The sequence below is a fragment of the Excalfactoria chinensis genome, chromosome 12, assembly GCF_039878825.1.
Source record: "Excalfactoria chinensis isolate bCotChi1 chromosome 12, bCotChi1.hap2, whole genome shotgun sequence".
Classification (NCBI taxonomy): domain Eukaryota; kingdom Metazoa; phylum Chordata; class Aves; order Galliformes; family Phasianidae; genus Excalfactoria; species Excalfactoria chinensis.
The window spans coordinates 566,728-588,003 of NC_092836.1; the positions used below are offsets into that span (position 1 = coordinate 566,728).

The window sequence follows — 21,276 nt, forward strand, 5'->3', positions numbered from 1 at the left end:
CTCATCTGTTTTGTTTATTTCATTTTGTTCGTACAGATTTGTGTTCTGCCAAGGTGCTGTTGTTTTTGCTACATTGACACACTTAAACTTTGAAACTTCATTTTCCTGAAAGGTTTGGCTTCAGCTAGAGTAAAAACTGCTTGGGAAGCAGGCAGGGCTGGCTTGCTTGGATGGGTTTTCTTGCTGTAGTGTGTTGGGTGCTGATGTAGGCAGGGAACCCCATGGGGAAGGATGGCAGAGGGTATCCAGATGTGCCTGGAAGTGCCTCCCCAGGGCTGGTATCATTGGGCTGCTCAGGGTTTGTCTGCAAACAAGACAAACAAAAGGAGTAACTGCGCATTGGTGCTCCTTTGGTCTCTCTCTGTCTTCAGTCCTATAAAATGTAGCTCCCAGAATATTGATGTAATCAGTGTAGCCCAGACAACAAAGTGTATCAAGGAGTAATTGAGATTGACATCCTCTGAGCTGCTGGTGGCCAGACAGAAGTTGAGACAGGTGCTGCCAATCCAGACTGGGTGATTCTCAGGAATTCAGGGTGGTGCTTGGGCTGTAGGTGTGCAGAGACAAGCTGTGCAGCTGCAGTTTGCTGTGTGGAGAATACTGGTTGTTGACACAGAACAATTCCCTTCACTGTGTGCGCTGCTGTCTCCTAGGAAGGAAAAGGACGGAAGGAAGAATGGTGAAACTGAGTGGCTCCAGGGGTCACTTAAATAAAGAGAATGCTCCGGAGTGCTCAAAATGTGATGCATTTATCATGGTAGCCTGTGTTCTGGAGTCAGTTGGACTGGATTTCTGTTGCTCGTGGTCACACATTGCCTTGTGCTGGCCATGCAGTTTTCGCTGGATCTATGGGACTGCTCACACTATGGCAGTGCTCATAGACCTCATTCACAACCTTCTTTCCTGCTCCACTGTATTGCATTCTGGTTTGGAGATGGACTTTTTGTGCTAGAATTTTCTTGCAGAGTCCCGAGTCATTTCTGGCTAATGTGGCAATTATTATAAAAAAAGAAGGAAATGTGTTTTCCAGAATGAATTGCTGACCACACGAGGAGGAAGGTGTCACACCGTTGGCTTTTTTGGACTGCTCACAGGTTTAGTCAAGCTGTAGTAGAGACCACAATGGAGGGTGGTGACTTCATGGCAGAGGTGAGCTCACACTGCTGTGCAGGTTGTGGTGCTGAGCAGTGCTGTGGGGCTGCGGGGTGCAGCTGCCCTCCTGTCTGTCCTCCCACTGCTGGAAATGTCCCCAGTGGTCTCAGTGGAGCAAGGATGCTTCTTCAGTTACTGGGAGAAGGGGTGTGAAATCACTGAATTCTGCTGTTTCTCCTCTCTTCTCTAATAGTTCTCTAATAGTGCAGAACTTCTTGCTAAGTCCTTTAGGAAACAGTATAGTCATTGCTGTGCAGAACTCATTGGGGCTGCCACTCAGACACAGTCTGGGAGAGCTGCTGATGCCCTCTGGAAATATGTGCAGTCCATTCATTTGAAGACCGGTTCTGCTTATGGATTTGTATGTTGTTTTTCAACGCCCCCCTCCCACAGCTTGACTTTGTTCTTTGTACTTGGAGAAATGTGTTTTGACTCTGGAGTTCAGCTTTTAAAATTGTATTTGTTGAAATAACTTCCCTTTGCTGATTTTCAGTCAATATGCAGCGTGTAAAGAATGCTGGGTTTGGCTGTGGTAGAAGCATAGTGACCACTCTTAGTATTGCAGAGCAGCCCGGAGTGCTTTGGGTGCACCTGGTCTGGGTGCTGGGCTGCTCTGCTCCAACTGCTCTGTTTTCCATCTGTTGTGCTCAGGGTCTGAAATTCTGTTCTTAAATTTAATGTTTTAATGCTGCAGCACAGCATTACATTTATTTTCAGACAGTCTTTATCCATGGGAAGTTTTGGTCTTGAGGCTTGGCTGGAGTTGATAATAAACCCCATTTTTACCCCCCAGTGCTGTCCAAGGAAAGCAGGCCCTCCCAGCAGGGCAGGAATAACCCAGCAGAGCTCTCTGGACAGGCCCAGCTCTTCTCTGTGTGTGGTGCTGTGGTGTGGGTGGATGCTCTCTTTCGAGCCAGCTTGCCATCTGATATTTGCAATAAACTATTGAGGCTAATCACTGTTGTGAGGAAGACAACGGCTTTTCTTGCCAGGCTTGCTTTTCCACTTGTTGCATCTCAGTGGGGTGAAGCATGTGCCCAGGAACTGCACTGCAGGGCTGTCCCACTGGGGTCAGTGCAGTGTTGTTCTCCTGGGCAGATCATTCAGCCTTTTCCCAAGTGCTGAGTTTGCTTCACCTTTGTTCGTGTTCATTACCCAGAGCAGTGAGTGCTGCGGCTCTTGAAGCCTCAGGGATACCTACCGTGCTGACCATTTTTAGGGTGTTTTTGGAATTGTTTGAAACCCTAGTTGTGTAAGAGAATAGAGAAGATGGAGCAGGGCTGTCCTGCTGCCTTGGAGCAGGGAGCTCTGCTGGCCGTGCGAGTCCCTCTCCTGGACTCTGTGGCAGCAGTGTCCCTTGTTTTGCCCTTTGCCAGTGCTGCAGGCCTTGCTGGGCTGCTCTCTTCTCTGTCACATTTCCTCCCCTCCAAAAGGGTCAGTGGTTTTTAGAGCAGACATGACCAGTGCTGGACTTTTTATAGGATTGTAGAGTCATTTAGGTTGGAGAAGACCTGTAAGGTCACTGGATCCAACCAGCACTGCTGTGGTGTGTCCTGCTGGGGAGCCCAGCCCTTCCTGATTTGAGGTAGGGAGCAGTGGAGCCAGGGGTTACTGGGAGAGGGGCAGGCTTGTGAAACTGCCTCTGGGGAATGCTGCTGTGTTGCTGTGCACTGCAGAGGGGTGATGTTTGCTGTGCTGAGCTCAGTGGGAGCTTTGCCACAGTCTCAGCTGGGGCTGGGATTTCAACGTGGTGTCTGTGAATGTCTGAAACTCGGAGTTCCTCCTACCCAGGAGAGTATTTCAGCTACACGAGGACAAGAAAATAAAGCAATAATAAGAACAGATACCTCTGATAAAGGCTGTATTGCACTGGTGGCAATCATCTAAGGTTTCACGGTTAAATTTTAGAGAGATGAAGCCATATGGAAAATAAACCTCAGTGAAGTGTGGGTAGAGCTGGCTGAGCAGCAGCGCATTAATACTGAGCTGAAACCAAGCGTGCAGGGTTCATTCTGACCTCTCCAGACAAGCATGTTGCTGGTGAAACAAGGTCTCAGATTGGCCACGGTTAGTCCCAAAGAATTTTGTTCTTTGTGAAGTACTGCATCATCTGTGCAGTCAGAGGTTTGCTATTTGAAGGCATGTAGTCACTCTTGGGCTGTGTGTCCTTCCAGTATTGTCCTTGCTGTGGAAGGGGTGAGATGAGCAGTCCGGGATAGGAAAAAATGAGGTTCACCCTGATGTGCTGGCCCACGTGTCTGCATCAGCTACCGCTGCTCTGACGTCTGGAGGAAGGTAGAGGAGCGCCTTGCTGCACCCTTTGGTGGCACATGGTGGGTCTCAGCCTGTAGCCCCACTGTGCGCAGGGCGTGGGCTGTGGGATCTGAAGGCTCCCAGAGCCAACCTGTGCAGTGCCCCCTGTCCCGAGTGCAGGGGAGCGGTCCCCAGACCATGTCAGCAGTGCTGGGTGCAGTAGCTCTGTGTCTCAGCAGGGTCCTGCCATTCATCCCGTGTGCTGCTGCAGAGCCTTTGTTTGCCAAGGAATTTAGTTTTCTCCAATATCCCCGCCGCTGCATTTCAGCACAGCCGAGGAAATAATTTTCTGCCTCTCATCCTGCATTGTAAATAGCAGGAGGTGCTCCTATTGGAAACTACTTTCATGTAAAGAGGACCAAACGAAACTGGAGAGAAAAGCAGCAAATGCTGAAAGCTGATTGCCCAGCAGTGTTCGAGGGAACTGGGGGAACTATTTTGCATACTGGTTGCAGAACAGCTCATTTGGGGCTCAATTGGCACCGTGGTTTTGTGTATTTTGAGTCAGACCAGCTCATGTGGAAATGGGACCAGCTGTACGGGTTTCTGCCATGCTTTGCTTTTTCTTGCATTAATTCCAACACAACCCTTAATTTTGTTTTCTGCTGTGAACCTTTCCCATGTAAAATGCAGCAACAGCTCCCGCAGACTGGTTTCTTCCTGGGCTCTGTGTGATGGCTGCAGGTACTGGCCCTGTGCCGCCAGGCTGCCCTGTGCTGGTGGTGCTTTGGTCAGTGCCTGCACTGTGCTGAGCAGCTTCGAGCTGTGGGCAGGTGTCTGTGTCAGGAGTGATGCTGAAATGGGATGGAGAGCCCCGACCTGGGGAAGAGAGGTGAGAGAGGGAACTGAAAAGACTGGAGAAGCTTTATTGGTATTCTTTATATCTCTGTGTGTTGCCATGTCTGTTAAGAGCTGTTCTAGAAAGCACCTCGGGCTGTAATTCTCTGTGAAGAGAGAGCTAGGGATCAGAATTGTGTTTTAAAAAAAGCCTCTATCAAACGGGCTCAGCAGAGCAGAGAGCTGTGAAGCAAGTCCTGCGTTGGCAGCAGCAGGAGTGGGAATGCGAAATCCATATGGGATGTAATGAAACTTCCACTGACCTTGTGTGGGAAGGAAGCTCTCATCAGCAGGGAGTGTGAAGGCTTTCACAGCGTTTTGTTAGGATCTGGTACTGCTGTGTCCTGTGGAAACGTACTGGGTTTTTTTAGGAGGCTTAATTCAAGGCTCCTTGCCCAGTAGTGCTAGCGGATGGCAGCAGCACTGCCTGGTGGCTCCTGGAGCAGTGCTGCACACCAGTTGGCATTGCCCTGTGTCCTGTCCTGCCCCATCTGCTGGGGCTGTGTGTGGCTGTCCCTGGGGTCCCTCAGCACCAGTTCCTGAGGGAGCAGCGCTGCCCTGCCCACCTGCATGGCCTCTGCAGTGCTTTTTCAGCACATTTGCTATTTCCAAAGTGCTTTGTATTTTTAGGTGACCTTCATGCAGCCTCTGGTCCCGTTAGTGCTGCTGTTCAGTTAAGCAGTGATGAGGTTACTGCAGGTACGCTTGTTCGCAGCTCACCTGGCAGGCTCTGATGGGCCCTGTGTTTGTTACAGGAGGAGATGCTGACAAACAACATTGCCTACAGCAGCAGCTGGAACCTCCTCCATGTAGGATCCTTGCTCAGTGGAGGAGTTCAGCGCTGTCTGTGACTCATCTCTGATTTCCATTGGTGCCTTGCATGGTTACTGTTCAAGAAATTACCAATTCAGCACCCAGCATGGAATAAGGATTGGGCAGGACAACATGGTGCTGTGGCCATGGGGCTCTGAGCCCTTCAGGCTGGTGCTGTCCTGGGGGGCCACTCACAGGCAGAGTGTGTGGGTGCATTCTGCAGGCAGGAGCGGATAAGTGAGAACATCACTGACCTTCAGAGAGGCAACTGGACAGCTCTGCAGGTCGGGTTCTGTACGCTTACATAGGTGATTATTTTGACCAAAAACAAGTTTTTAATGTGAAACTGTTGAATGGGATTCTCCAGCTCTCATTCTATTTGCTTTGAATTGAGGGTGACTTTCTCTAAGGTGGTTGGATGGCCCTCCTGTATGCAGCTATAACTTACTCTGTTTTTTTCTCTCTCATGTGCACCCAGAGATCCGCACGCAGCTGGTGGAGCAGTTCAAATGCCTGGAGCAGCAGTCGGAGTCGCGCCTGCAGCTGCTGCAGGACCTGCAGGAGTTCTTCCGCAGGAAGGCTGAGATTGAGCTGGAGTATTCCCGCAGCCTGGAGAAGCTGGCTGAGCGCTTCTCCTCCAAGATTCGCGGCTCCCGTGAGCACCAGTTCAAGTAAGTGGACATCGTGGGGCTGAGGGGAGCCGAGCACTGGGCTGGAGTGGGTTTTTGTAGCTGCAGAGTCCAGAAGTGGATTAAACCGAATAGCATTGGTGGGGCCCTTGTCTGTGTCACCACTGTGTAGAGTTCACAAAGAGCCAGAAGCATCACAAACCTTTGCTGCTGGAATGGGACTTGCTACACGCTTCTTTGAGCAGTAAAATGAAAGTACGAGGTCAGGCTGAGGCAGGAGTACAGCCTGGGTGTTGTTCTCTGGGAGGTCCGCGTCCAGCTGTGGGTTTGGTGGTCGGCCTCTTTTGTAACCCAGGTGTTACTTCCATCTCTTGGTGTCAGAATGCACCACGTTGCAGACAGAGCTGCTTTCTGGCTTGGAGGCAGCTTGTGGAAATGTAATTTATTGCACTTCTTCAAAATGAAATATGTATGTTTTCTGTGTAAATATTTTAAAACAAAGTTTTGAAATAGGAAGTACAAACTGGATCTGGAATAGTGTGAAACTCAGTTTCATGGTGAAAACTGAAAAATCCTTGCATGTGTGAATATGTGCTAGTTTCCAACAGCAGCCTCTCTTGAGAATAAGTGCACTCTCAAATATGGAAACAAATATAAAACAAGAGAAATTAAAATAACAATAATAAAAAAAAAAAAGGCAAAAAAAGGTGCTTGAGGGAGGATGTCCCGTGTGCCTGCAGGGCATGGAGCTGGGGGTGCTGTGAGCTGGGGGTGCTGTGCCATGGCCCTGTGCGCTGGCACTGCGCAGCCGTCCGTCCTGCAGTGCTGGCATTCCTGGCCTTGGTTTCCCAGAGCACGCATCTTTGGCTGTGTCCCTGAATTCCGAGGGGAGCACGTGCCCTTTGCTGGAGGTGAATCAGGTGTCATTCAATCCACTGGCCAATGAACGCAGCCATTTTCCTAGGAAGTGGAGGTTTCTGCCTGTCAGATGCACTTAGCCTAATTCCTGACTCTTCACAATCTCTCTATAACCTCCTGTGATTATTTTTTCCCTTTCAACTGCAAGAACAGCAATTTCTGCTGTTACATTACTAAATCCTATTTATTCCATATTAGTAAATCCCATTTAATCTGTTTACTTGGTCTCTGGTGAGCAGTGGTTTGCAGTTGACTCACGCAGAACTCTGCTCACAGGGAGTTGCTGTTCTGTGCTGCCTGCTGCCCCTCAGCTGTGTGGTGTTGTATTGGTTTTTAATGTACAGATGGTAACAAATGTACAGAAGGTATAAGTGAATAAGTAAAGGAAAAACTCACCAGTGGTGGTGCCTTGGCTGAAGAAGCTGGGGCAGTCCTCCCTGGTGAGCAATCTCCAAGAGATACTGCTTCAGTGGGAGTCAGCCCTTAAATGAGGTCTCAGAGGGGATGGAGTCGAGCTCCACCCCTCCCGGGAGCACAGCTACATCACTCTCACCTGTGCTCCCACAGCTGACCCCATACTTGCCTCAGCTGATTAATCAGAGGTTCAGGCTGTGATTACCAATCTCCCATACAGGTGTCCAGTGGGCAGCTGGGCAGGGCCAGGACAGGAGGCAGTGGGCTGTGCAGGGTGCCCGTGCCTTGGTGCTGGGGGCATGGCTCCATTACGTGTAGGAGAGGTGCTCGTGCTGTGCGGTTCATGCATGTGACAGCAGTTTCTTCCCAATCGTTAGTGATGGCACTGGTGTCATTGGTAGGGTCAGCTCTGCAGTGCCATAGTGCCTTGCTGCAGTGCTGCTCTATGAGAGCGCTGTGACCAGAGGAGGCAGTGCAGGCAGAGTGCTGGCAGTGAGTGGTGTCAGCTTCTTGTCTGGGGACTCCCCGTGCCATCTCAGCTGGGCGGTGGGAAATGCTCTGTTTCAGATGTGTCATTTGTGAAAATTTCAGTTCACTTTATTTGCCATTTATACTAAGTATAATACATAGAAAAAGGAAAGGGAAGGGGCAGGAAGGGACCTGATGAGCACATCCCCAGGCTCCTCCCAAGTATGAATGGAAACTGGGATTCTCCACAGCCTTTGTGTCTGAGAGATGGAATGTGGGGAAAGCCACGTGCTGCCTGGGCATGCTGGTAATGCTGATAATTTCTAATCTGAACAGATGTGAATAAATGCAATGAAATGAGGGTTCCTGCAGTTTCTCCTCAATAGCTCTTTACACCGTGACTGTTGTCACAAATCCCTGTGCCCTTCTGATACCACGAGTGCTGAGCAGTGGGTGCAGGCACATAGAATATCAGTACTGAATGCTGTGCTCTGGGCCATGCCATACTCCAGCTGGCTGTGCTGTATGAGAAGGCACTGCTAAAGGGCTGACAGCATCCACTGGAGAACTGCATGCCTTCCTGACTTTTTCCCTTCTGCTTTTTTTTCCTTTTTCTTTTCCCCCAATTCCCCTAGGAAGGATCAGCATCTCCTCTCCCCAGTGAACTGCTGGTACCTGGTCCTGACACAGACCCGTCGGGAGAGCAGGGATCACGCTACCCTGAACGACATCTTCACAAACAATGTCATCGTGCGGCTGTCGCAGATCAGTGAGGATGTCATCAGGCTCTTCAAGAAGGTAATGCTGCTGTGTTGGGAGCTTTGTGCAGTGGGGATCTGTCCTTAGGTTTTAATTAAAAAAGAAAGTCTATTGCAGACTTCTATACAACCTGGAGGCTTTTTTGAAGGTGGAGAATTAATCTTCTTATTGGGCATTTGGTTTTTTGAGACTGAGCTTAGCCATATTTCTGGCTTAGCACCTGTGAAAAGTCTTGGTAAAAAGGTGGGCTTGTGACCAGTTGGAGAACGCTTTGGATTTGTGGTCCTGGTCCAGCACAGCAGCACGCTTTAGTTGGTGAAGAGACTGCACCCAGAGCTGCAGCAGCTGTGTTGGTGTCTGGGCACAGGCTGTTACCTCTGCCCCATGGTTCTGTGCATGGGTGTGGGAAAGCTTTGGTAGAAGGCAGAGGAAGCAGTGAGATAAGTACATGTCACAACTCAGTGAGAAAACCAGAGAGGAGCTGGAGCTCTGGAACATCAAAACGTAACACCAGAGTAAGGCAGCCAAATAAAAATTCTCTGAGGCAGTTTGCTAAAGACAGAAAACATCTCCAAAATCACAAGAAAGAAAAGGGCCACAAGATGTAAAGTAGAATAGATGTCAGAAGTACAAAAAGAGCAGGAGGTAACAGCCAAACACTGCCTGGCTTCATCTGGGGGCTTGGAATGGAGATGTGTGGAGATCTGCTTGGGGGCAGGGAAGTGGCACCGGCTGCAGGAACCTGGCCCAGCCAAACCACCAGTGGATGTTTTAGAGCAAACCAATACAAGGGCCTGTTGCTTAGAATTCTTTCCAGGTACTCTTTGTCCAAGAGTTTTAAAGAAATGAGATATAAAGCTCTGAGGTGACTAGCGGTGGCGTGTGACCTAATGCCCAAACTGGCATCAGTGCTGGAGAAATGGAGGGTGGAAAATGTGATTACTTTTTTTTGTTTGTTTTTTTGTTTTGTTTTGTTTTGTTTAAAGACTCCTGGAGGCTTCAGAGAGCAGATTAGCAATCGGACTTTAAAAACAGACTGGTTGGTTGAAACTTTAGTAAAGAGCAGGATTACACATGCGCAGCCAAGTACAACCAGGGGGAGTGAGGGTAGCTTTCTGAAGAGGAAAGTCATGACTTGGAAGCCTGTTGAAAGTGTTTTTTGGAGCCAGAGGTCACAAGAGCAGGTTGGTGTTCAGTGTCCTACAGCCTTTGGAAAAGGCTCTCGCTGAAGTACTTGAGGAAAAGCTGTTGAAGAATAAGGAAGAAGCATTTGATTTCTGCATGAGTGACTGATTAAAGACAGAACCAGAGGAAGGAAAATTTTAGTGGAGTTGGTAGTAATTTGGAAGAAGAATGAGCAGCAAGCTGATAATGTCTGTTGAAAGAAGAAGGTGAAAAGGAAAGACTTCTTATGTTGTTGTTACTACATATATTTTATCACATTTGCATTACTTTGTCGATACTATATCTGTTGCCTCACGTTACATTTTTGGAAGCTAAGTCCTAAGGCGGTCAGAACGACTTGTGAAGGAGTTGTCCCCATCAGCAGCTACTGGTGGCATTTGGGGTCATGGCTGGCAGCTCTTGGGGCTCCTACGCTGCCTGGGCTTTCCACTGGGGCCATCGCTCTGACATTCTTAACTTCTGTAGCTTGTTTTCAGTGGGTGGATGGAGAACTGCAATTAAAGGAGCAGGGCAAGTCCTGTGGGATGACTCTGCACAGGAGAAGAATTCTGAATTCTGGTTATCTTGAAATTTTAGCCTAGCTGGAGAGTAAATTAAATGTGATATTTTTATGACTAGTTTCCTCCACTTTATAGATCTGACCTAGAAGTTAAGCCACAAGGGCAGGGTTGGACCTGTTCTCATGTGAGATGTCCTTCCTTTTCCAGTCCTGGTTAATTCTAAACTGTCAAAATCTCCCTCCCATTTTCATGTTACTCTCAATTCAGTGTTGAGACTGTCCTTCTGCCTTCGCAAGGCTGTGGTGGTGTGCATCACTGTAAACCACAGGACAAATCCAGTCACCACCCAAATGAGGGTACAGATGTTGGAAGTATTTTTCTTGTAGTAATTCAGCCTTCATCAAGGTCAAGGTGAAGTATTTCTTCCCTTCAATGGGATTCTTACTGCTTGCTTTTCCTCCGTCTCCTTGTATTGTGTAGAAATTGCTGCTCCTTGCTTTTCACTTCCCCATCTTCTGCCCAGAGAGGTGAAGTAGCAGCAGCTCTGTCTGCAGCCTGCTAAAGCCATTGCCTGGTTTTCATCAGAGGGAAGCTTTGCAATTGAGTCCTGGGGATCTGTGATTTCACCTGTGTTTGTCCCTGGGGGCCTGAATTGTAGCAGAACTCGCATGTTCCTGGGAGTAACAATCAGCTCAATCACCAGAAGGGTGTGTTTTGTGTCCTTGTTCCTCCTTAATGGGGTTAGGGAGGTTGACTTTTTGGGGTATCATAGAATGGCTTATGTTGGAAGGGACCTTAAAGATCATTTGATTCCAACCCCCCTGCAAGGTTGTATTTTCAACCTATAACATACCATGCCCAAAGTGGAATCCAGGACTGCATTCTGTAGCGGTGCTTGGTGGAGAAGCACATCTGAGGAAGTAAGAGCATCCTGATAAAAGGCTTTTTAGACATCAAGTCCAGCCTTGCAGCTGGTGCTGGATTTCTCAGAGCAGGTGTCCTTCAGTATTTCCTCTGATCTGGTTTTGAATATGACTGAAGCTCATCAGGCACTGCCAGGGATGCTGTGCTGTGCAGGTGGAGGACAAGCAAGCCAGCTCTGAAGGGTTAAAGGCAGTCACAGTTGTGGTTCAGCTGCTTGGATTTGCTGCACATTGCTCTTTGATGGTAAATCAAGGTAACATTTTTTTCCAGAGATGTCATTTTTAATTCCTCCCATCTAGAGTTTATTAATGGATTGTGACATGCTGCGGGTACATGGGGGAACTGGAAGGTTTTGTGTTTTGTGCTTTCATTATGTAAATGTAAACAATTGCTGCAAAGCAGCAGCTACATAATATCTGGGGTATGAGGATGTGCATAATTGAGAAGCAATTGATCACTGCTACGGTAATTTGCTGGTGAAGGTGCTGAGCTGATCTCCCCAAACAGCTCTGTGCCCTGCTCAGCTCCCCTCTCCCACACCGTACCCCCAGTGCCCCACGGCCCTTCTAGCAGCTGCTGCGTCCCATCCGTATTTTCCACAGCTGGATTGCTTCCTCTTGGCTTCATAAGTGACAATTTCATTAGCTTTGAAAGTAAGGAGGAAGTCTTGCAGGGAAAAATGCAACCCCTCCTCTCATTGTCTGCTGCTTTTTAATATCGCAGAGCACTGTGAAGTAGGGGAAGAAGAGCCTGCAGCCCTGGGGGAATGAGGCTGTGCTGCACATTGCAGAGGGCTGTGCTGGACTTGGTGAGGGCTGCCTGTCAGGACAGTGCTGGTGGCATTTAGGGGTTTGGTGAGATGGAACATGAGGGATATTCTGCAGCTGGGATTTGAAACTCCTCCCTGAGAACTTTCATAGAGCCATAGTGCATATAAAGGAATTACTGGAAACACAGCAGAAAACATGCAGGGACATAATGCTGAGGCAGCGCTGCTTGTGTGAACAACTGTGCTGCAGTGCTGCTCAGCCTGGGCTGTCACTGTGCACTGTGACAGTGTGTTTGTGTCCCACGCTGCAGGGTCTGGCCAGAGGTTTAATGAAGTAGTGTCTGTCTGGAAGGAAGCCCCTTTCTGTTTCTTTCAAACAAGAACTCTTTGTTGCCAACAGTTGTGTTGCTTCTTCCTGTTACTTTGTCTTTGGCACAGGAATTTGGACAAACCTGCAAAGCCAAAGTTCCTGCTGTTCCACTGAGAATTCCTTTGGTGGGAGTGATGGGCATAAAGCAGCAGCTAATTGGGGACTTGGGCTGGTGAATGGTGCCGGGCAGTTTGTATGCTGCATGGCGTTTTGGCTTTGTCTCTAATACATAAACACCATTTTTCTGTTACAGAAAGGGCAAACAGCAGAACTGGGACAGGTGAGGTGAGTCTGTCAGCTCTCACCTGCCTGAGTCTGGGAGAGGCTCCGGTGCTATGGGGCTGAGTGCTGCTCACCCTGGTCCCCATCAGCAGGCTGCAGAGCTCTTGGGTACTGTCTGCACAGAAGTGGTGCAGAAGAAGAACATGGGACCACAGGTGTGCACCTCCTTGGCAATGAGACTTATGAGAACAGCAACCGAGCCATTTCCTTGTGCTCTACTTAAACATTTAAAATTAGCTTTGAAAATGTTGGCTGTGTGGGCTCCCCCTGGGCCATGTAAGAAATCAAGGACAGTGGCTACAGCTGGCTCTGGACTGTTGGCTTTGGGAAGAGCTCTCTTTGGGACCTGGGCTCTACTTCCTGCAGGAGAGGGGCAGCTGGAAGTGCTGGGTGCCCCTGCCTTATCTCCTGCAGCTGTGGGGCTTGGGGTCCAACAGGCCCCCATGCTGGAGCAGCTCATATCCTGGGTGCTCCATGCCATCTGGAGGTGCATGCTGCTGCTTGCTCCAAAGAGAGTTCCAAGGCCAGACAGTTGGGGGTGGGAGGCAAAGGGTTGGGGGCTTCCCAGCAGCATGTCTGGGCACTCATTACTTCCTGCTGGTTGCCATCTGCTTGGTGCTGCAGTGCGAGCGGGAGCCACATGGCTGTGGAGGGCCTGAATTCCGGTACTGTGATGCAGGTTCCCAGGTAGCCTCAGTGTCCTGTAACACTGTGTGCCCTTATCCTTTACTTTCCTTGCTTTACTCTTTGCATTAAACTCTAATTACCGATAATCTGAAGTTAAACTTCTAGTGTGCATGGGTTTTCCAGTCGACTTTCATGAGAGCTCTGTGTTGTCACTCAGCCGGTATGCCAATGGGATGGTTTTGCCTTATGTGCAAAATGCATGGAGTTGTTGGAGGAAATCTGAAAGAACTGCTATATTTTGTTTTTATTTTTTTAACTTTCTGTCTTTGTTTTGTGTTTTGACGGCATCTATACTTAGTTTAAATGTATCTTCAAGTTATAATTAATGTTTCCTAGCCAAGAAGATTCCACTGGGAGGTTTGGGGTATAATTGCAGGGGAGGCAGAGAGCAGCAGCCTTGCAGCTGCACAGCATCCACTGCAGGGTTTGGGTGGAGCCCACCCGGGTGCTGCAGGGGGTGGAAGGCAGCTCAGCTCCGTCCTGCGGGGAGAACTGCAAGTGGCAGATAGGTTTTGGCAGCATGAGGTGGAGAGAGGAAGAGGCTGTGGGCTTTGAAGCTCACAGTGAGCTTTATACTGAGCTTACTGAACTTTGGCTGTTGTGGTTGTGAAATTGGAAACTTTATTATGTAACTGTGGTGCAGTCATTTTGCAATGCTGAGTCCTGCCTGAGAGAGGCTGTGGCTGACTCAGGTCAGAATGGTGACAGCGAGCACTGAGGGCAGAGCAGGGATGCTGCTTTATGGCTGCAGTGACAGCAAAACGTGAAGTATTTGGGCTGAGAAGTCCGAGTTATTCTGAAGCGTGGAGTCGGCCATCTGGCAGCAGGTGTCTGTAATAAATCTGTCAAGTCAAAGTAGAGTGGCAGGTGATGCTACTGCTAAGGAATGTGAATAGAGGCAGTTAGGGTACCCACAGGTGTTTGTTTTTATTGTACGGGGTGGTTAGCGCAGCACTGACACGGCTCTGGGAGTAGAGTGCAACACTCAACCACATTCAGTTATGGGGCTTTGTTGAAAAATAGGCAGTGGGGCTGCTATGCACTGCTCTGGCTGTGGAGCAGCCCTGCTTCCCTGCTGGCTGCAGCCTGTGCGTGGAGCAGGGCATGCTGTCAGGCCCGTATGGTGATCCCAGTGGGCTGCCAGAATTCCAGCTCCATCCTGGGCTGCTGCATGATGATAACAGAAGGGTGTGTGCTGGTCTGCATTGTCGTCTTGGAAGCTCAGGTTGGGTGATGTGTGGACCAGCTCAGACCTCAAGTAAAAGTGCAGCAGTTCCAAAACAGGATGAGGATTTGCTCTACTGTGTGTTCATGCTTATAATTATACATTCTGTTTTGTTAAGGATCTGTAAGAAATTAAACCAGCATTTTGATTTCCCTTATTTCTAAACTGTCGTGGCCAAGACTGTAAGAGGAGGCCATCTGTATTTTGGTTTTATTGTTTAGAGATGGAAAAAAATAGAGCCCAGCTGTGGGCTGGCAGCCCCAGTGATGCTGTCTTTGCAGGGTTTGTGCAGTGTTGTAAATAAGGCCCTTGGGGCACTTCTCATGCTGTGGGGCTGATTCATTTTTAAAAATAATAGCTGTAATTAAAATGTGCAGTTTTTTGTCTCTTAACTCCGCTGCAGTGCAAAGAGTGGAAAAGCCTTGTGATGGGCAGAGGGGTGGTGCGGGCAGATCTCTGGGGGCATAAGGCATGAGGAAAGGCATTTTCAAACCCAGCTGTGCTGCTAAGGTCCACCCACCGCACTGAGAAATAAAAGAAGGAAAGGAAAACCCTGCAGGCATGATAGCAATGTGAAAAATGCAGCTAGATAGCAGCGGCCTAAATATGTTGCTGTGTTTTGTTCTCTATGGAATGGGTGTGAACGCATTTCCAGGAGATGACCAGGACTCTCTTGGACTCGGGAGCTGGGAGGCCTGGAACAGATGCTTTGTGCTTCACTGCGCTTGGGTTTACCATGCAGTTTACAAGGGCAGAGGAGAACAATTCCAGTTTGCCTGTTTGTGGGCTGCATTCTTCTGCAGCAGCAGTGCTTCATACTGAAGAACCATTGCTTCATACTGCTTAAGTTCTTTACTCAGTGAGTGTTGAGGTGCTGGAACTGCTGCCCAGGGAGGCTGTGGATGTTCCATCCATCCCTGGAGGTGTTCAAGGCCAGGCTGGATGGGACCCTGGGCAGCCTGGGCTGGCATTAGATGTGGAAGTTGGCGGCCTTGTATGTGGTGGGCGTATTGGAGCTTCATGATCATTGAGGTCCCTTCCAACCCAAGTCATTCTATGATTTCCTTAGGCTGCTGTGTGTCTCTGCTCCATGAGTCAGGGAGGGCCCTCAGCTCACCTCCCTGCTGTCTTGTGGTACCGTTGGGTGGTGCCAAGCCCCACATCGCACCATGCACACACTGGTGGCTTGCTGACTGCTGTCCCTGCAGGGCTCTGGTGCCATGGTGGTGGACCTGGGGAATGTGCTCTGAGGATTGAGAGAGGTGTTTGTGGAATATTTGGAAGTTCTGTGGTTTTACTCTCCTCTCCAAAATGTATTTTGCTTTCAGAAATGCACATTGTGAGCATGACAGTGTAAATTCTTATTCTTTTTGTCTTCCAGAGTAAAGAAATTGGCTTACAGATGCATGAAGAACTCCTGAAAGTCACCAATGAGCTGTACACGGTAAGCATGGACTCCTGGCTCTCATGCTGTGTGCAGCGCAGGAGCACAGCAGTGTGACTGTCAGAGCAAAGTGTCTGTCAGGCTCTGCAGGCACTTGCAGAGCTCTCACCCTGTACCATCCTGCACTCTAGCCTTGTGTTCTGTTCAGTAGGAACGTTTCACTCATGGCTTTGATGAAGTGGAAGAGAATTTCCATTTGTCTTGTGGCAAAGAGCTTCCATGTCCTCACCAGGCAGTGGATGGTGCCATGGTGCCATCCACATGTTTGATCTGAGTGTAAATGAGTTGTTTTGGGTGTGCTGCAGTGTGGCTCTGGTGCCTGCGAGGCCCTCGCTTGCTGTGCCCTGTGTGTGGTGCTGCCTTCGGGCCCCTCTGGGCATTCTCTTGGCTGGTGCTTTTGGGTGGGCACTGATGGCTCCCAGGCTGTGCCCTGAGCTGGCAGAGATGATCTGTGGCTGGAACTCGGCCTGCTGGTGTGGTGCTGGCTGGTAGGTTCTGGCTGAGCACACTTTCACAGAGCGCTGGTCTGGGTGTGCTCTGCTCCCCTTCTCAGAGGTGCGCTTTGGTTCTACTGCCTTGGCTGAAGTCAGTGCTGTTATTCTTGACATCTCCCTTCAGTAAAAGTCTTTGTGCTGCTTCTGGCTCTTGCCCCACAGACTTCTGTTTTGTTTTAATTTTGCTTTTTAGGATCAGTCATGCTGTGTAACATTTCCTAGTGGAAAAAGGAGGCGATGTATTTGCTTTCTTCCTTTCTGCATGCTTCTGTTACTCAAATGACACAGCAGAAGGTTTAGGAATAAACAACCATTTTATTCCACTTTTTTGAAAAATAGACCTAAGCTACAGAGCATGAGTGATACCACTTGGAACTTCTGGCACAGATCTTCTCTTTACAGGTTTGTTTTTGCATTGGTTGTTGAAGGGCAGCTTTTGTGAGACCTGCAGTGCAGGTGGGCGGCCAGGTTGGATGAAAAGCCTGCGAGAGATCTGGGATTGCGTTGTTGATGGTTGAGTGTCACAAGCTGCATTAGTGATGGTGACTAATAAAGATTAATTACAGCAGCAGCAAAGCCGATGCAAAGCAAGCAGAGAATAAAAAGGACTGGGTTGGCCTTGGTGCCTGTAGAACAGCGTGCTCAGAACATGGCCCTGGGACAGGAGGATCACCTGAGGGATACCGCTGGGTCTGTGAGCATTAAAAGCATTCTGGGGCCTGAACTGCAGGGAAAGGAACTGCAAGGAAAACAGTGTAACTTTGGTGGTCTTTGGGTCTGTGGCAAAACTTGTTTCCACGGGAACGGAGGTAGCACCCTGTTTACTGCTTTGCTCCTACCTGCAGAGCAGAGGGGTCTGAATGGCCAAACAGACTGGAATGGCTGGAGAAACTTTGTGGTTTCTTTGAGCTGACCTTGCTGCTGAAATAGCAGACCAGTTATGTCATCCTGCTGGGAAGGAGTGGGGAGAGGCATGCTTATTTCAGAAATTATGGTGAAACATGGGTGAAAATTTGGGCCTTATCAGACAAACAGGACTGCTGTGAGTCCCGCTGGTACAAACCAGCTCACCTCCAGCCCCTAGTCTTCTGTCCTTGAGATTTCAGGTAGAAGAGGTCTGGTTGCATGTCTGGCCTGCAGGGTGACCCTGTGTGCTTGTGTTGTTCTGGGACATCTCAGGGCTGAGCTGATGTATTCATGGCAGCAGGCTATGCACCTGGGAGCTGCATTGCCATAACCCTGGCTGCTGACAGAACCAGGTGCAGAACAAGGACCCCTGCCTCAATGGGCACAGAGCTTGTTCTTGAGAAATACCTTCTCTGTGCTGCCTGCACACGGATGACGTTTGTCCTACCTGTGGCCAAGCTGTGTATCTGTAGGACATGTGTGCCAGGTTGGGCTGCTTTGTAAGGCCTTGAGAGGGTAATTCTGGTCAGTGTGCAGAGACTGGAGGTGGTTTTTTTTGGTTTTTTTGTTTGTTTGTTTGTTTTTTTTTCAGGTTTCTGCACTGTTCAGTGTCTCCAGCTTATGCCAAAGTGACTAAATACATTTCAGGGAGCGTCTGTTCTGTGAGCATGCTGTGGTGCTCACTGCAGAAACTGCAGTTTGAAATACGTGGCTCAAACGTATTTTGAAGCAGGCCATCTTAGAAACAGGGTGGGAGCCTTTGCTTGCTGTTCCTTGCAGCTGCCTAAAATAAATCCTAGGGATTTGTGGAGGCTTCCTTGCAGCAGTTGGAGTGCAGTGGGCTCAGTGCCTGCTACCTGGAGCTGTACTTAACCCCAGCCATTTCAGGGGAGTTCTGTTGCAGCTCTGCCTGGGTTGTCCCAGCTCCGTGCTGCCAGCGTCTGGGTGTTCCACCAGAGCTCTGATCTTCAGTGAGAAGCCAGCCCTCTCAGCCTTGTCAGGGCAATGTGAACTGAGACATCCAGATCCCGAGGGCAAATGATAAAAGGGGACAGTGTGACTAAAGGCATAAAGAGAGAAGAGCAGATGTGTTCCCCTTGCCAGCTCTATTAAAATGATCACAACTGTGCCCTTTGGGCTTCTGTATCCAAAAGAAAATGCTGCAGTGGAGGCTGCGAGTTTTCTTGGCAGCAGATCAGTGCTGTGTGTCCAGTGCCTGGTGGTGGTGTTGGGCTTAAGGAAGAGATGTTGCTGCACTCCACCTGGCACTGACTGTGCTTATGGTGGCAGTGAGATGGGAGACAAACTCCATTTCTGCTTGAACTTGCAGCTGCTTCGTCTTCAAGCTGAGGTCTGTGGTTGGGATGGTAGAGCAGGGATGTGCTCTGTTACACTGTTTGCTTAGCAAGTTCAGCTGCAGGAAGAGAAGGGTTGGGTCCAAAGTGGGATCAGGCTGATCATGCCCTCCTTGCAGTCTCTTGTTGTGGACACCCCAATCTCATCTGCAAAGCACTGGAGGACATTTCTCATCTCGCTGTAGGAAGATGAACCATTAATGAAGTGAATGCTGGAGGTGTGGCTGTCTGCTCTTGCTGCAGTGGGGAAGCAGTGCATAGTGGTTCTAAAGCTAGCTCTGTGCTGTTTCAAAACAGGACTCGTTCTCGGGCTTTTTCTTTCCACCTTTTTGTTCCTTAATGCCATAGTGGCCACAGACAGCCTTGGCACAGCCAGGACTGGGCTTCCCACTGCCCACAGCTGTTGTCCTACCCTTGCACACTGGGGCCCCTTGGCTGTGGAGCAGCCGGCTCACTCAGTCTTGTTCCCTCAGGTGATGAAGACCTACCACATGTATCATGCAGAAAGCATCAGTGCTGAGAGCAAGCTGAAGGAGGCAGAGAAGCAGGAGGAAAAGCAGTTCAACAAGTCAGGGGATGTCAGTGTGAACCTTCTACGGCATGAGGAGAGGCCACAGCGGCGGAGCTCCGTCAAGAAGATTGAGAAGATGAAGGAGAAGGTGGGTGCGTGGGGTGAGGTGCAAGGCTGGAGCCTAGGGCTGTCTGGAGCTGCCTGTGCCGTTGGAACTTAGCTCTGATCCATTCTGCTTCTGTGCAGCTGCTTCTATCTCCGTGGAAGGCACTAGGAAGCATACTGTAACTGCACTCATTTGTTTTGCTGTTGACAGTGAGCTGTAGCTGTCTCAGGGTTCCTTGAGACAGAATAAATGCCAACTTTTCCTGCGCAGATTGCCTGGGATTTAAGGTGCAGCCCTCGGATGGCTTTGCTAGCCAAAGCATTTAACACCACTCTAGTTTCAGCTTCTCTACAGATGCTGGAATCTTTAAAACTGTTTAATTGTCTGTTAATTTCTGAGAATAGCAGTAGCTTCTTAAGCATGTGTGTTGGCCTTGCCCTGAGGCACTGTCCTGCAGCAGGCCTCTGGGAAGGGTTAATCTTCTGTGCTAAACCTTCAGGCTAGTGATCCTTGTGAGCAAGTGCCCCAGACCCAAGCACATCTGCTATTGCAGAGTTTTGAATTCTGGGTACTGTTCTGAATTTTGTAGTTTGGGCCTCTGGGCCAGATTCCACATTGATACAACTGCTTAAACCTGGAGTAAATCCAGATGCGTGTCAGCATATCTGGGAGGAAAGTTTGTCTGCCAGTTGTGATGCCAAAACTTCCATGAATGTACAGATAAAAGAACAGCTGTGCTTGGGATGCTCTAGGTACATCTGAGCAGAATGCACTTATTGTGCATTGGTTGATTGTACAGGGACATTCAGATGTGATCCCTTCTAGCCTGGCAAAGATGCCTGTTTTCATACCTGATGCCAAACTTCATTAATTCATCTGTCACACCTGGTCTCTGGGGTGCTGTGGGGCCCTGCTGCAAGAGGAACATCCTATATATGCTCTAATGCTCCCTTTTGCTTTTTCAGAGGCAAGCCAAATACTCTGAAAACAAGCTGAAGTGTACTAAAGCCAGGAATGACTACCTGCTGAACCTGGCAGCCACCAATGCAGCTGTCAGTAAATACTATATCCACGATGTCTCTGACCTCATTGATGTAAGTGCTTCCTCCTCTGCATGCATACTGCCTGCTTTGCACTGATGAGTGCACAGCTCAATCTTAGACATGGTTTGGTTCCTAAATGTGCTCGTGCCCATGTGATAGTAATGAAGGAGAATTTGTTTGGACTTTAAAATATTCTTACCTGAGGCCTGATAATGTGCTGTAAGCTTTGATTTTTTTCTGTTTTTGTTTGTTTGTTTGTTTTTGTTTTGTTAGTTTTTTCCCCTTGCAGTTGCATGTGAGTTCATCTCAGCTGATGTAGGTGTGTATGTGCAGTACTGAAGCTGTCACTATATGATAGTCAGCATTCTGAATTTTATGGTGGTCACATGATCACACAGCAAAGTAATCAATGTATTATATTTATGCTATATAGAAGCTTCTGTTATTGTCATATGGAAAAACACAGAGTTTTGATTATAACTGTATGTTATGATCCAGCATGCATAGCAGTACCTTCAGAAGGGCACAAGCAGAGGAGCCCGGATTTGGATCCAGTTTCATGTATCTTTTATGTGATATCACAAGCAGGCTGTGGTCTGGGTGTCACTGTATGGTGGTTTTGGCTTAGGAATGGTGCAGAAATGGTGCTTCCTTCACTATTAAATGACAGCCTCATCCTCTGTGACTCCCACACATAGGGTTTCCTGCAGCTGGAGCTTTTCAAAGTCCAGAGCTTTTGCAGTAGAATTTGCCTTGGAGCAAGCCGGTTGGGGTCCTCAGGTTTCCTCCTGGCCCATCCATTAGTCTGCATTTGAAATAGATAAACTCTCATAAAAATTACATGCATCCTGCATTCTCTTTTTTGTTGTTGAAAACAGAAACCTGTTCTTTGTGTTATGTGTATCTGCAGTTTCTATCAGTTTGAGTAGGTGCTTAGCACTCCTTAGCACTGGTGGCGGTGAAGCAGATGGAAGTGCTTCCCTAGCTAGGAAAGGCTCCTGCTGAGTTGTATCCGAAACATTCCTTGCAGGAAATCGACTCAGGGCAGCAACTCCCAGGAGCAGCTTTGTAGAAATGACAGGGATTGAAAGTGTGTGTATATCAGGGACTCCTATGAGCTGCTTTTAAATGATTCAGAAGAGTGTTCAGTCTCTTAATAGGAGTCTTCACAG

At 48.8% G+C, this 21,276-nt stretch overlaps 1 protein-coding gene across 4 annotated transcripts in view; it reads left to right on the forward strand.

Annotated features, from left to right (window-relative positions):
- SRGAP3 (SLIT-ROBO Rho GTPase activating protein 3) overlaps window positions 1–21,276 on the forward strand; it is a 71,037-nt gene that overhangs the window by 19,957 nt on the left and 29,804 nt on the right. For all 4 annotated transcript variants that reach the window (XM_072347007.1, XM_072347003.1, XM_072347006.1 and 1 more), the window contains exons 2-6: window positions 5,594–5,786; window positions 8,180–8,342; window positions 15,627–15,689; window positions 18,918–19,103; window positions 20,027–20,155. In XM_072347007.1, coding sequence (XP_072203108.1) covers window positions 5,594–5,786; window positions 8,180–8,342; window positions 15,627–15,689; window positions 18,918–19,103; window positions 20,027–20,155 — 734 coding nt within the window. The remainder of the gene's footprint in view (window positions 1–5,593; window positions 5,787–8,179; window positions 8,343–15,626; window positions 15,690–18,917; window positions 19,104–20,026; window positions 20,156–21,276) is intronic.